This window comes from Rhea americana, unplaced genomic scaffold (genome assembly GCF_003343005.1).
Source record: "Rhea americana isolate MKP2758 unplaced genomic scaffold, rheAme1 scaffold_12, whole genome shotgun sequence".
NCBI lineage: Eukaryota > Metazoa > Chordata > Aves > Rheiformes > Rheidae > Rhea > Rhea americana.
The window spans coordinates 1,186,252-1,202,144 of NW_028185261.1; the positions used below are offsets into that span (position 1 = coordinate 1,186,252).

At 35.3% G+C, this 15,893-nt stretch overlaps 1 protein-coding gene across 1 annotated transcript in view; it reads right to left on the reverse strand.

Moving 5' to 3' along the window:
• Positions 1-695, reverse strand: part of COL3A1 (collagen type III alpha 1 chain) — a 54,108-nt gene extending 53,413 nt beyond the window's left edge. The window contains exon 1 of the mRNA XM_085321690.1: positions 479-695. Within this exon, the coding sequence (XP_085177816.1) occupies positions 479-557 (79 nt within the window). The 5' untranslated portion in view covers positions 558-695. The remainder of the gene's footprint in view (positions 1-478) is intronic.
• Positions 696-15,893: the final 15,198 nt, after the last annotated feature.

Sequence of the window (15,893 nt, forward strand, 5' to 3'; positions counted from 1 at the left end):
TTTTTTTTTTTTTTTTTTTAACAAACCCATGCTGCGGGGGAAGGCATCCTACAAGTACAAAGGAGTACTCCGACTAAAAAAGCTGAAAGCAAAAACTTACTGTTTGTGACAAATAAGTTCCAGACTGTGCAGAGCTAGCATTTAAGATGTTATTCCAAGATTTAAAAGAAATAGCTTAAAAGCTCTCCAGTGTCTGTAATATGAAAACAAGAAAGAACAAGAACAAATGCAGCTGAGGCACAGAGCACTGTACAGTCCATTTAACCACAGAAAAAGCAAAGCAAAGAGAAACCTTTGGGATAGTAATGCATACTCCTGCTACTTTCATCTTCAACATTAACTACCTGACGCTGCTGAATTAGTGAAGGAAAAGTGTTCTGGTGAGATTTGTGAATACATTTCTTATAAGCTACTAAAATGATTGGTGAAATAAAAATAAAATCAGTACATTAAATCATAAGAAGCTTGAATTACTCACCGTCTTGTTGTGCCAAAATAACTGAGGGTTGAAACACGGCAAGAATGAGCAAAGTCACTTTTTGCACAAAGCTCATCATGTCTAAATATTAGACATGAGACTCTCTGTGCAAAAATAAAAATGGGGGGGAAAGAAAAATCTATTCAAAGTAGCAACATCGGTTGTTCCCTGCCCTTCCAGCACCGGGCCATGTACAGAACTCAGCCACAAGCATTTCCCAGCTTTGGCCTTAAATAGGAAAAAAATTGGCTTACTTCACTTTTCCACCCCCTTTACTGAAATATGAGAAGAAGACCCATCCCCTAACTGTAAATGAATGATTAATATTTCTCTTGGCTTTAGAGAAGTATAAAGTCAACTAAACAAGATAAACAGCACATCTGGAACTTTTGTATGTATATGAAATGCATACTGAGACTATATATGAACAGTTAGTGTATGCTGTGTGAGCACTACATGTATGCAAAAGMGAGAGCTTTACAGTGACCTCTCTGTGGTAAAGGATTTTTCATGTAAATGAGAAATCAATGGATATGGCTCAAATAACTTTTGTGATTCTTAGCACTTCCTAACAAAAATAAAAGGTACCTGATGTGGCCATAGAAACTGAAAGAATCTCCAAATTTGAAGAACAATCATGGATATTTACGTTAATGAGCAATCAGCACTAATGAAAGTGAGGCATTAAAATTGCAATGCTTCTGTTCCAGTGCTTTTCTCACCATCTTTGCCTCATGCTATGGTTTTGGGTGACCTGAGAAAAAGTAAAAATGAAAGAGTTTATGAAAAAGCTTATGAAAATCTCAAATCCTTCATAAACTAGAACTTTTCAAATAATTCAAGTTGATGCAGTCATTACAGTATTTTAAAGGAATGTACCACCTTTTCTTCACTGTTTACTCCTCATACAACAAAAAATCTTGAGACTACTTTTTTTTTTAATCCGAATTCCTTCTTTATTCCATACAACACTTCACTGAGAAGTGTTCAGGACACAGACTTATCTCCCAAATAAGATTGCTTAAGCAGGTTTTGTTAGGAAAAGTTCTTGTGATCGGAGTTTTATTTACAGATTTGGAAGACTTCAAAATGCRTTTAGAAAGCTGTCACAATGTGCATCTCAGCTAAACCAATGATCAAATTAATTGCTGTTCTCAGTTAGTTAATTGAAAGAGATGAATTTGGTCCAGTTTGTGGACTGCTGGAATACTCATTCATTTGTTCTTAAATTTTGCTGAGATTACAGTAACACAAGGAATCATCTCAACTATAAGGCATTTATGTTATAAGCTGTCATCCCCCAAAAAGGGACCTATACCTCTGCATACATTAAGAAAAAAAAAAAGGTCAAAATAGCTTGAGGTTATCTTTATATCTGATAGGAACTGGGCCTCTTTTCAAAAACGTATTTATTTGAAACACATTTGCACTTAACGTGGAAATCTCTCTTCTGCCAGGATCATTCAAGGTGGAAGCAAGTGTGACGATATTTTAATTAATTTGATGTCATTTATATTCTGCAGGGCTGATCTGCACCTCAAACACTCCTAAAGTGCAAGTAGCTTGACATATTTCAAAGGAATTACATGCCACTTTTTCACATGAAATAAATAATCCCTAATTCTCCACATTTTCTGTATTGGGATGGTAGAGTTGTTTCATGGTACTTTTGGTTTTCATAAGCATTATTGCATTAGTTAATAAGCTAGGTTATTTGGTTTATAAATTTCAGGTAGCTACAACAAACAAATGGAAAGCCCCTTCCTATTAAGCTATCCAAGTATATAAGAAAAAATGTTTCAGATTTTCATACACATGCCTACAATTTATTTATTTATTTATTTATTTATTTAGCCCATTTGACCATGCCAAACATTTCTCTATATTTCTTAGAGTTTATCCAATCTTTTTTCCATTTATGCTTCCTTTTAGTTTAAACAGAATCAATGCTGAATCATTCAATTCAAATTTAAATTTTAAGAACAGTTCTAGATTGTTCAACTTGGACATGAAACTAGGCCCTAACTTGACTACAAGCCCAGACTGCAAACCAGTTATGCCTACTAATTCCTTTAAGTACTAGAGTATCAACCTAAGTGTTTGAATTTGTACAGAAATTACAGTGGCAATTCTGAGGTTATATATAAATATATATACATATATATATATAKTATATATATTGGGTACTTATACACACACACATACATATATATATACACCCAATATAGCTTAACGGATACATTCCATAAAAAGCAAAATAATCAATGGACCGACCTTATCTTCTTTAGGTCCTGGAGTCCATTTGCTGCGGTTCAGCAAACAATGAATGGCAATGATCAGCTGCATTGAAATTTCTCATTAGTGCCACACTTTCACATAATAGTGGATCTAGAAGCTATTTCATAATTCTAGCGAAAACCAAGGAAGCAGATGCCACATACTGTCATGATTTAGTTCCCTTTGACTGGACATTCACATTTTTTCTTCAGATTACTTGCCTTGACCAGATTGTGGTACAACTCCTTTTCTTGAACATACATGGACACTTTACAAGCAAACGCTTTCTTTTTAATTCATCTTCACAGAAATAGGCCCTCTATAAATCCAGCTGCTGTATGCCTCAGCAGTAGGATTGATTCTTGAGTCTAGCAGAATATTTTGTGAGTAGGCTTGGRTAATACTCACCTTTTCAGGAATGTAATGGCTTGGCAGCTAAATTAGACTGTAAAAAGGTACTCAGATCAGAATCAAAGTATTCATGCATCGAGGCAATCTGGAAMAATTACTGAACAGCTACTGAATGCTCTTCAAAAAGAGCAATTGCTCTTTTTAATGCATACCACGAAAGATATGTAGACCAGAACTATTAACCAGCCTCTACATCAGATTACTCTGGAGTATTCATGCTCCTACTTTTGAAATTAGGCATTCCTTCTGTATATTTCAGTCTTGTGGTCAGAGACTTTCTGCTTCAGAATAATAAATGAGAGACAATTTTATATATTTGTCAAGTGACTTCAGGTTTACCTCTACAAAAGTCCCTTAGCAAACRATCTGTTATTTTAAAAGTTCCCAAAGTTCTGACCTGTAAAACAGGCTGACAGCTATCTCTTTTTTCCAAAGAGAACTTAATTTGAACTTCCAATAATCAGTATTTGTCATTGTCATTATACCTATGTCAGGAATACGATGTTTATAGTTTGCTCTATGTGGATTTTAACCATAGTAAAGAACCTTGGAATTAAAAAAGGAATGTACAGTTTCACAGAGCTGCAAATAGTGACAAAAAGCAAAGCGTGGGTGCACGGGGGGGGGCAAAAGAGATATGTATTTAGATAAATTCCCCAAAATATCACATCAGTGAAGCCTGGCTTCCAAGCAGGTTTCTAAGAACTCCTGAAAGGAAACTGTTTTCCTCCAACATTGTACTTTTCRGGAAAAAAAAGGCTGCTAAAAAAATGCATCTATGACACTGCTTTCTCTTTAAGCTCATTTTAAAAAATATTTGAGCTAAAACAAAGCTGAATTCAAGGCCACTAAAAAAAAAAATAAAATATTTTTTAACCATTTCTGTTTATGAGCCAGAAGTAATGCAAATTATGACCAAAGAACTGATGCCTTATAGGATACTTCCAAGAATTAAGGTGGTCATATCAATAGAATTGTTGTATTTATCTCTGACTTTCCATTTCACTGAAATTATTTCCTAAGCGGATGAGAAATCAACTTTTGAGACACAGCCTCTTTTTCACATGTACTTATTCTGAGCTTTGTGCAGCTTCAATAGTTTTCTTCTCTTCTTGCAAAAGTCCTGCAGATATTAATTACAATTCTTCATCTGAGTCATGCTGGGAACTAACTATGTTATAGCACAGCTGTGAGGGCTCTTAAAACAGAGCCAACATTATGACTGTATACTGGTGAAGCAGACAGCACCCACAGCATTTTCTCTTCATAGCAGAAACACAAGCCAAACTAGTTTAATGACCTTTGGGTGTACCAAATGCTGGGGAATTCAAAATCTGTGGACAGGGCGTGGATTTTGGTATTGAACACGTACCTACTCTCTTAGCCAATGATGAAATTTGTTAACTTAGAACATTGGCTCAAACCTTTTATGAAGATGCTCCTCCTTTTTACTGAGGTGTCAAACTTGCTCTGCATTTCCATTGCAGATCTGAAAAAAAAAAAGACCTTCACTTTTTAAAGAAATATCACAGTCTTATCCACCTAAGATACTTAACACAAAGGCTACAAGCTTTTGCACTCTATGACTTGTAGAAGGACATACATCATTAACATCCAACATTTAAAAGGTATATTTAACTATTTACGAACAAATCTGGAAATTGGTGACCTATGTTTAGTTTTACGCGATCACACACAACCAYGTTCTGCTTTATCTCTAAGTAACAAAACATTGTTAGATCTGTCAGCATAACAGTTGGAAATTGAATTAACATACAAAGYGGGCAACTCTTCTACCACAAGAGTTTTTGTGCAGAAAGCAAGGGTGCATCACAGGAGTAAAATAGCCACTCCACTGGCTTTGCGGAAAGACTRATTGCTACATCTGTTGGATCTACTCAGATCTCTGTGGTTCTGTATAGTATGTGTAGTTCCCAGTAAAAATCAAGTGTGCTGAACCTCAGCTATCGATTCATCTAAGACTTCAACATAGAAAGGTTCCAGAAAACAAKTTTTAGGCTTCAGAATTGGCAGTCCAGTACATTTTATTTTATTTCAYTTTTTTAACATAAAACAGARCAATAACTGTAAGATACAGTTACGAATTATTTTAAATGATTGTTTCACTTTTTTTGTTCTCTGATTTRCTGTTTTTCTAATGAGTCAGTAAACATTCTTGTTTGAGTTTACTAAATCATAACAAAAGGCCATCCATACGCATATGACTCATCCTTTAGAAAAAAAAAGGAAAGTAGAAGAACACAAGATTAAGTGTTTTAACTCTTGATCTGTTCAGAATTAACCTTATTCAAAGTAAAAGAAACCAGTAGGGCAAAACAACAGAATCCGTTGAAAATAAAATTTTAAATGAGGACAACTGAATATGTGCAGAATATGAAATCCCAAAGAAATCAATGGTCAGTCTTCAATAGCATCATAAGAACAATTTTCACTGCCTGATCGTGTTAAGCAGGTATGACGTTCTCTTCTGGACTATAAGTATTTCATATGTCCTAAAGAGCATTGAGAATTCCTAGAATGGAGAAATATCATCCAGCTGCTTTTCTGGAACCCCTGGAAGTTTACCAAGCTGGGGCGAGCTCTGCTGCTATTACTATCGATGGGTGGGTAGCCTGGAAGGCTGAGTATAAGGATTCTCTTGACGTTTTATTGGATTTCTTCTGATCAACGACCTCTTCTCACATTCTTTTCTCTCCTGCTAACTCTACTGTATTTTCATAGAGCCCATGACACATCTGCTGTTGGAAAGTAATGGCAATGAATTAATTTGTCCATTTTCATGCATACCAGAACAACTCGGCATCTTGATTTAAATACGTGGACTAATTTCTTCTGCTTTTTCAAAGACAGTTTTAATGGTATCTTTTTGCTCCAAATTAAGACTAACCTAAGAACACTAAATCACCACCTAGTATTTGAGGGCCTCAAGGTCTGTACTAATAACATCAGGTATAATCGAAGATAAAGAAGATTAAAAAAAAAGAAAATTATAAATATGTACATGGTCATACATGATCCAAACCCGTTTTATGACTAAAGTCTATACCACCTTACAGGTTTTGTGTCAGTATTGTAGAACAGAAAATCCCAGTTCAAATGCATCAACTCTGTCTCCTGAAGAACCATTTGGACTATGGCAGGCAAATTTGGAAAAGTTTTATTATGCACTCTGACTAAAAAGATGCCACAAAACCACTCCAAAGGAGTGACAATGAAGTTGTGGTGGACTCTGGTGACCAAGTTATTTAGTTAGGAAGAGTCATCTGGAAAACAGTTGAAAATATGGCATAATCACACATTCATTCTTTTTCAGCTCCATCAACTCTGGTAACAATGATATGAATTGAGCTAGCACTGGAATCTACAATTTTTTAACGGAAACACCAACCCTTACCGCAGCCCCTCCAGTTTTCCAGCATTTCACCAGCCTATGACCATATCCTAATTACTAGCCAAAGATGCTATAACACAACATGGGATTTCTACGCAGAATGGGGACCTTTGGTTTCAGTAATATTTTTTCTCAGACTATTCTTAAGATTTCTTTTGCATATCTCCCATATCTCCATGCCTACAACAGATAATATACATAAATTTAATAGATTTATAGCATTTATACTTTCCAGCTGATTAATATAGTTCCATTTTCCAAYAGTAATGATACAGCCAGATTTGTACTGCTCTAAGCCAGCTTTGGGTTACTGTCAGTCAGTCTGATGGCAATTACTGCACAAATTTATTTTCTTCCAGGACAAAAATTTGGCTAAAATGACCTATTCCGTGACCATCTGCAGGGCCCATAAAACATGACACTCACTTAAAATATATGTGTGTGTGTATATATATATATATATATATGATACATGAAGTGCAGGGTATCTTTTCATTTTGAAAGGCATCTGACAGTAAAGAAAAGAAGTAAGCTCATAATGTGCAACCTTCCATGTATAATTTCCCTAGTACATCTCCCTCTTTATGTGTAGTACTAATTGTATTCTTAAAACAAGCCTTTTTAATTGAAACACTCTTGTTACTTTTCTGTGAGTCCAAATATTGTTATGCCTCATTTGATATCCATTTACTCCAGTAATTGTTTCCTAAGGATAACAGATATTTGTTCGCTTTCCTAACCATTGCATTGTATCTCACAGAAAAGTGGAAATAAATACGATTAAAAAGACATTTTAGTGGAACATACTATAACATTTTTCTTAATAAACAGGTTTGAAGCATAAAATCTTTTTACCCCTTATTATAAGAAGATAGTCTTCTCAGAAGATCATTTTCCACACACAGGAAAATTAACAGAAGTGTCTATTTTAATTAACTAAATTCATATTTGAAAAAATGAAATATCTCTTTTCRAAATGGCAAATCAGTGAATAGTCAGTTATGAATATACTGAAAATCTTGACCATAAGACTAATATTGTAACTATGGAAAAGTATGATAGCCATGATTTTGAAAACAAAGAAACAGAGTGAGTAGGCGTTTAAATGAAATATGCTTAATCCCACTTTCCCAGCCACAAYTGAACCCCCTATCCCTGTCCTCAACGGGATATTCCATCAAACACTTGACAGAGATCAGTCAAGTTCCAGAACCCACAACGTTGAAGAACATCTTGCACACAGCAAATTAAAAGCAGCAGCAAGGGAAAGAATCTCTCAGTGAATGCCAGTACCTCTGATAAGTAATTATTTTAAGATTAGAGATTTGGTCTGGGTCAACTCTTCCCTGATGGTAAAAGTATGTTGTTTTCTGCAGTCTCAATGTTCAAGTTAATTCTGTAGACACTGTAGCAAAGAAGCATCTTGACTGCAAAGAGATTTCTCAGTGAGAATTCAGGAATAGTCAAATGCCCCCTTTTCTAAGCAGCTCCACATCTCATTGGCACAGAATGAGTGCAGATTCCCCAGTCATTTACCGTGCACCTTTCTCACTGGCTCTTTCTCGTTCCCAAAGAATGCCAGTGTATACAATTGCCTGAAATTTATGAAACAAATGGACAAGTACATAGGGCTGAAAAATTGACTTGCTACTATGGAACATCTTGAGTTTTATGCACAACAGAGAATTAAGCTTGTTTCCATTCCCAGAGTTTCTGGTGCTGTCTTTGATTTAGAAATTGCACTTCCTAATTTATAGGGGCCAGAGGTCAGCACTGTTATTGCTTATTGTATCTTTCCCATAAGCTGCCTTACTGCCTCTTGGTCATTGCAAACAAAACCACTGCATACTTTTATTTTTCCAGCTCTCAAGATATCATTCCTGACCATTTTAGTTACTCAGAAAGTGTAGGAAATATTTTCTTTTGAAAAACTAGTGAAAATTTAAAATGACTAATAGTTTTAGATATATAACCTCCAGATGTCTTAGAACTTTACAAAGTGTCATATATGGATTAGACAAACAGGGAACTACAATATTAAGAGAATATAATAAAGATATGAACAGAATCCTTATTTCTTTTCTGGTCCAGTGCCATATTTACTGAATTAGAATACATAAAGATTGCCACATATCTCAGATTTGGTCCTCACCAGTCAAATGATGTTATACTTATGCTCAGAAACATGACTGGCATTTCTGTCAAGCTTCTATGTTTTTAGAACCACAACTAGCCTCTAGCAAGCGAAATAATAAATCCCTGAAACATTATACTGCTGATTCATTACTCTTCTGACAATGCCCAAAGAGTGCAGATCACTAGATTTACAGACCTTCTGTCCTTTTGGCTGGAGTTCTGAAGACAAAAATGACATTTCTTGAATATAGAGTTGAACAAATTTTCTGACGATACATTTAATTAACATTCTCATTAGAACAGTTAACATCTCTACAAATTTGCATGAGTACAATCTACAGCAAGCTCTATTTCTGGAAATGTTTATGTTCTGAGCTAAATCAGGCACTGAAATGCAAAAGCTATCAACAAACTAACAGATTTCATTAACTGATATAAAATATTCAATAGAAATGGATACCGCTTTACAGCCCCATAACTCTTCTCAGCCCAAAAGAGTTCATTCCATTTTCATGATTTAAGGTCATTGCCTTAGGGAAAGAGCAAAGTAAAGGATTTTGCCTGATCAATGGCTGCTCTAACCCTTTGTAGCTGGAAGGAGCCTCAACAAGAAATTTTCAGTAGCTTTCTGTAGGTGCACGAACACACATTTGTCGATGTGCAACAGAGATTTCAGAGARCAGTATGATACAAAACAAGCAAATTGTAGGTTGTTCTTTATGAGAAAAAGTAGAGAAAGTATTGACAAGACTGGGTATTTGTTCTACCTCACAAAACAGAGTAGAAGGTACTATCTTTTCAACAACTGTGTAGCTTTCTCTTGCACACACTCCAAGTGCAGAGCCAAGCTGCAACACGCCCATCTCTGCCAGCTGCAGCCAGCAAGTGAAAGATGCACAGAGGATTAACGCGCAGGTAATACGTTGCAACAAGTTGTTACACGGTATAACATGTTGTAAGACCTTTGCACTGTGTTTCAATTACCTCTGTTATACAATGGTGAAAAACCTCCAGTGTGTTATGCCACCATTGCATGTCACTTAAAGCTTAATGAAAAAGAAAGCGTAGCCAGGATCTGACAGGGATAGACCCCCTTCCACACACATTGTCCTCAAAGAGCTGTCTTTGTTTCTATGTTAGTGTAAGATATGTTAGCATAKGTTACCACAAGAGACTTCTACCATGGATTATACAACTGTAACAGAAACAACTGCAAACACACAGATTTTCAAGAAAACTCCAGAGTTTGCATGATAAATCTGATAAGAATTCATAATAACTAATTATACAGTATAACCTAAAAAAATGACGTAGGCATCAGTGATGTTATTATTATAATGCTTTGAATTTTAATTCAAAGTACTTCCYATTTATAATAAAATCTCACAAAACCAGAATATATCATAGCAAACCCTTAGTATACCTACCTCAGTGTACATGACTATGACACAAACAAACCATTAGTTTCAGTATTACTTTTAGTTTGTGCTGAGGTARCTGCGGAGGCCTCAGATGGCTCACTTTCAATATAAAGTTATACACAGTATAAACATGATTCTGAAAAGAGTTAAGAGTCAGTGTATCCTGGCATTATTCAACATATTTTCCATAGGGTTCATAGCAAAGAACAGTGTTAACATGCTTATTTAGCTATGTCCTAAAGTACAAAATGAGTGTATGTTAACTGCTGTGTATAGTGTTATCATTTCAGTGAACAAAACACTTTTCAATTCTAGCTTAAAGCAGCTTTCTGATGAACAGATAGTATTCAAAATTTTTAAAWTTTTTTTAGCATTGATTCTGGTTTGCTAACCTGTGAATAAAATGGCATGCAGCTGAAGGAACAATACACATTAAAAACAGAGATAGCAATCATACAAGCTTGCTGGCATGGGTCATCTTTACTTTTTTCACTTTTTCAAAGTTAAAATGAGGTGGCTTTTAGAAATATTCTTCAAAACTTTTYTGAAAACCTTGTTTTTAAATAAATGACAAGAAAATTCTAATCATCAGTTTCTTTGGAAAACTGCGAAAGCATCAGCAGCAGTACTTTAATATTCATGAGATGTTCTTAGTGTGCTACTTGTAAAAGTACACAAATAGTGTGGAYTGTAATTTCTGCTGGGCAAAGAGTAAAAAATAATTCAAACCATAAAAATTCAAAGAATTTGTCCTTAAATAACTTTATCAACCTAATAACATACACTAGTTTTTAATACATTGCCAATTTTGGAATATAATGAACAAGACAGTTTTAGTATATYGATTCTCACAGAAAGAGCAAATTACCCCTCAAAAAGGAAAAATAGTTATTAGTGCTTCTTAGAATAGAAGCACTCTATATTCTCAGATGGAATTTTTTTGAAGTCTGAGATTCTGAAAGGTTTTCAAGATGAAAGGAAAATTTGAGGACATTCTTAGATAAGTTAGGATTCTAAAATCCTACAGGTTTTACATCTACAGGTGCACTGTAGATACAAGTATTGCAGCACCATAAAGTGGAGGTGAATTATGTTTATAGACACATCAAGGTGTTTTTAGTGAACTAAATAATATGAAGAAACCAAAAGTAAGAATCTTGTCCTGTTTTCTAGTTTTGGAAAAGTGTCAAGCAAGAACTGTACATGAAAGAAAGAATATTCTCCCACCAGAGTTATTCTTGCCACTTTAGGAATATTTTTGGGAAATGCTGTGGGATATAGAATAAAATAAGAGACTTTGCTCTGCAGTCTTTAAATTCAACTTATTATTTTCAGCGAGCTGAATAAACATGCAAGTCAGACCCCTGAATACATCAAATATAATATAAACATCATAAGACTTATTATGTCATTACAAAGAGACCTACCACATTTCTTACTGTTGAATCACATTAGAGTCCCCAAAAGTTACACTTAGTGTACCTAAGCTGACTTGATCTTTCTGAGAATCCAGGTTCAGGCCCATCCAAATTGTGTCTTGACAGTAAGTTCGTTGAGACCTATCTGTGCACAGTTCCTATGTTGCCCTGGTTTCCACAGCTCAGAAAGGTCCCTCAGCCTGGACAATCAGTAAATCGTGTTCAACTTTCTTTTTTTCTCTCGCAGAGGACTCTCCTTTGAAAAATGACTTTTTAAAAGGTTACTATCAGTTTGTCTCTTGRGAGAGATGCTTGGAGGAAAAGGAGCTCTATACATCTTATTTCCAACAGTAGGAATCTGTGGTCACTTCTAAAAGATAAGGCTTACACAAACCTTGGATGGAATATATACCTGCTTATTTTCCCTCACTGCATTTTCTTTATTAGAGGCTGTGATCTGGTTCTCACTCTTTTTACACATCATCTGACAAACAAAGAGCACCACTGAACATCCGCAGTCAAGTTGGAAAAAAAAAATAAACCAACCCAAAAATTAAGTTTAATGTGAGCTATTCAGAGCTGTGATAGCTGAAGCATCAGCTCTCAGAACTTTTTTCCCCCATCCCCAGAGAGATATAAAGCAATACCACAGTCAGCCAGTAAGGCACAAGTTAGACACTTTGCATCAACAAGTCACTACTTGGCTGACCCTGCAGTCTCTCAGCTATCTTGAGAGAATTAAGAAATAGAAGCTGCTCTGGTTCTTTTAACCTTTCAGAGTCTCATAGTCATTACAGTAATGATTTTTCTTCTTTTCATTCTGCTTTTTAAAAACTGTTTATTTTATTAAAAATTTAAGGATATCTAAATGAGTGCTTCCTTGTGTGCATCTCATTGCAAGTACATTTGCAGCCTAACCAAGCCCCATGGAGCTTACAGTATCTCTTCTTTGCCTTTTTCTTTGACAGTTAGGTCAATTCCTAAATACTTCATGTTTCATGTGTTCAGTGTTAATTTCAGAGATAGGAAATATCTATATTTTTAATTACAGCTTGTAATTATTAGGTCATAAATATTGTAAAATGTTCCTATCAGCCTTGATACATTCACAGATGAATCAGAATATTTTCAAATTTTCACTAGTGATCTTTATCTGTACATTATTCTATTTCTATAAAAGCAATTTTATCCACAAGGAGTTACCATTTCAGTAAGCTGGTCAGTTCTGCGTTTTTGTTCTCCCTTCGAACAGGACTAACAGCAACCAAATATACAGTCACAATAGAGTGTCAGCTATTCAGTGTACTAACAAGCAGCATAGAATGGGTCTTACTGGAATGACTAGGAAAAGTGAAACTGGGACTATGAGACTCTTAGATTTCAGCAGGAATCAAATCAGACAGTTACACAGGCAGGTGTTGAAACTGAGCTATAGACTCTCTGAATGGCAGAAAACTACAACCTCAGACTGCACAGCAAGAYAGGGCAGAAACACGGAAGGGCTGGCCCCATACCTGCTGTCCGCCTCAGCCCCAGCAGCATCCTCTGCAGAGTTTCTGCTCTGCTGGCAGCAAGGCACAACTAGCAAGGCAGAAGTTTGCTAGAATCTCCTGTCTTCTTGCCTCAAGGGCAAAGCTAGCAACAACAGCTCAGATTTTATCCTCAGCACATTACGACCTCCAGCCACATGCTCCATTGAATTGAGCAAGAGTCAGCCATTTTGGCAAATTAATAGATGAAGGTTATGGTGTCTGAATAACACTCATATAAGCATTGACCTATTTGTGCTTGCTCCTTGAATACACTCTGGAATGAAATAACCCTGTAACAGAAAACGCTTCATGGACCTCAAACCTTTGCCACTTACTGCATACAGAAGTTTATGAACRTGTAACTTTCAAGCTTTTTAAATTTTGTTAATAAAAAGAACTCCTCAATCAGGTGTGCTTCTTAATTTCTTTGACTTTTATAATGACAAAATTATACACTTGAACAGCAGAGAAAACAATCTTGTTTTCTTAATGAACAGTACAGTAACACCTTTATATTTCTATGCAATGTTGGGCACCTACTTATATCACTTTACGATTTTAGTATGTTCTTTCTGACCAGACCTGTTTTCTTAATTATCTTTGACTCATCTACCTGAATTCTAAAACCTCTTATCTGAAAATAACATAATCATTATCCCTTTTATCCTAGTGACATAAACTAAATTTTCATTAAATATAGCCTCTTTAAGGCTGTAACAATAATATAAAGCTGTCACTTCTAGGCTCTTAAAAATCTCTTTTGACCAGCATATTACTATAGACTAGGCCTGCTTTTCAAAGATTTGGCCTATTSCATGAGACAACTGCCTCCCAGAAAGCATATCTGGATGCCCAAGTTATTTTCACAGTGGTTAGTTATCCATTCCCAAATTCTCTGMGTACTTTGGGAAGTACAGGTCCTGAAGAGAGACTAACTATTCAGCTCAGATTGTGAAAAGCAAAAGAATCACCCACAAAATGATCAGCCAGGTATTTCAGACAYGGCTACAGCAGATGCATAGAGATATTGATCTCTCTTCTAAACTTTCAGCGACRTAAGCAAATTTCAGGCCTGCCTAGAAATAAAATGACTTTACAGTGAATCTGGTTTCCTACATATGATCTGGCTGAAGGACATGTTTATTTAAAAGTTCCTATGATATTTTTGGAAAATTTATTCCCAAATCTTGACTGAAAAGCTGGGGGGGAGGGGGGGAGGATTTCTTTATAGGGTACATATATTTTTTTTTGCAGCACTACTTCATAAATTTATCAGGAGTAGAAATAACGTGTATAAAGTCAGGGGCTGTTCTAATTCACCTAGATAAATTGAGGTTTTCRTTAACAGCTCTGTTTTTTTGAATTTCTGTGCATTTTTTTCTAGTGAGCTGCATACAGTCCAGAATGACTTCCTGATTAATGTCTGGGACAACAGTAAYGTGGAGAAACTTTTATGTTATGTAAAGTAATAGGTGGACAATAAGTGTATCTGAAAACTTTAAATTAATATATTGATTTATTAGTTAAGTCCAAGTTACTGAATGCCTAATTAAAATCAGGGTGAAAGCAGGTTAGGCATTCATGTCAGGATTTAATTTCTTTGTATTTTCAACTTTGAGAATCCCTCTAATGTTCACAAGATGCAAAACTGAGCATTAAGTATTTCCATAGTTTATGGAAGGGGGAAGTGTTTGCAAAAGCTCTTGCACATTTCTCAGGAATGTTTGGATTGCAGTTGCGTTATCCCAGCCACATCTGCTTTTTCCATTTGGTGCTGCAAGAGTTTTACACCCCTTCTTTGTTCACCATCCTCTTTTATTTCTGTCTTCCAAGTTCCTATTTTATACTTTCTATTCAGATAACACAAGTGGAGATGTAACTGRTATGTTTAAGAAAATGCCACTAATGTATTGCAACCATTTCCTGCAACCTTTTCAATAAAAATATGCCTGTTATTTTCTAATTAGAAAATTTCATATTATGGTTGACTGAGTATTCTCAGTCTGTTAAAAAACCCACATAATTAGCTACCCGTACTTCATCTGCAAAAATTAGCTTTTGTCTGTAAAAATACAGAAATATCAATTATTCTAAGCTTAACRTATCTTTATGCCTAATAACACCCATAGTATTATCTAGACCTAAAGTTAAGTCAAAACCTCCCAGAATCTGTTTTCATAATTCATTACATTGGTCTCCCCTCATACAATAATCTTCAACTGGCCAAGTTAAATAATCTTGTCATCAGCATTTTTTTTGCCATAAAACATTTTACTGCCTTCCATACTTCCATTATAGGGCTAATTATTAAATGTCCTTTTAGTACCCTTAGCTAGCTCATTATAAACCACTTTCCAGGTTTTTTTCTTAGCTTCTATGAAATTAAGCAAAAAAGCCATGTTTAGAGACAACTCTTCCAGTATGCCTAAAAAAGCTTCCAGTAAGCATATTCTTTGTGTACTCTGTACTATTTCTACATTTTGTTATTATACAGAATATCTCCTTTACTTTCTGAATTCACATCTTCTGAAAGCACAGGGTAGCATCAAAGTCTCAGTATAGCCAGCAAAACTGTAGACTTCATCAAAACAAACCATGTCAAGTTTATAAAGTCCTATGAAAATTGATACATATGGAAAATGTTGTTAATGAGGTTCAGAAGACTTGTGCAGAAAGAAACTTGAATCTTCAGTGTTATGTTTATCTGTTACTGAGGCTTCAGTGTTTACTTTGCATCAGTCTGTTTACAATGGGTTTGTGGACATTAGATTAGATAGCAAAAAGATCTGGGAAAGCCTGGGAAAAAAT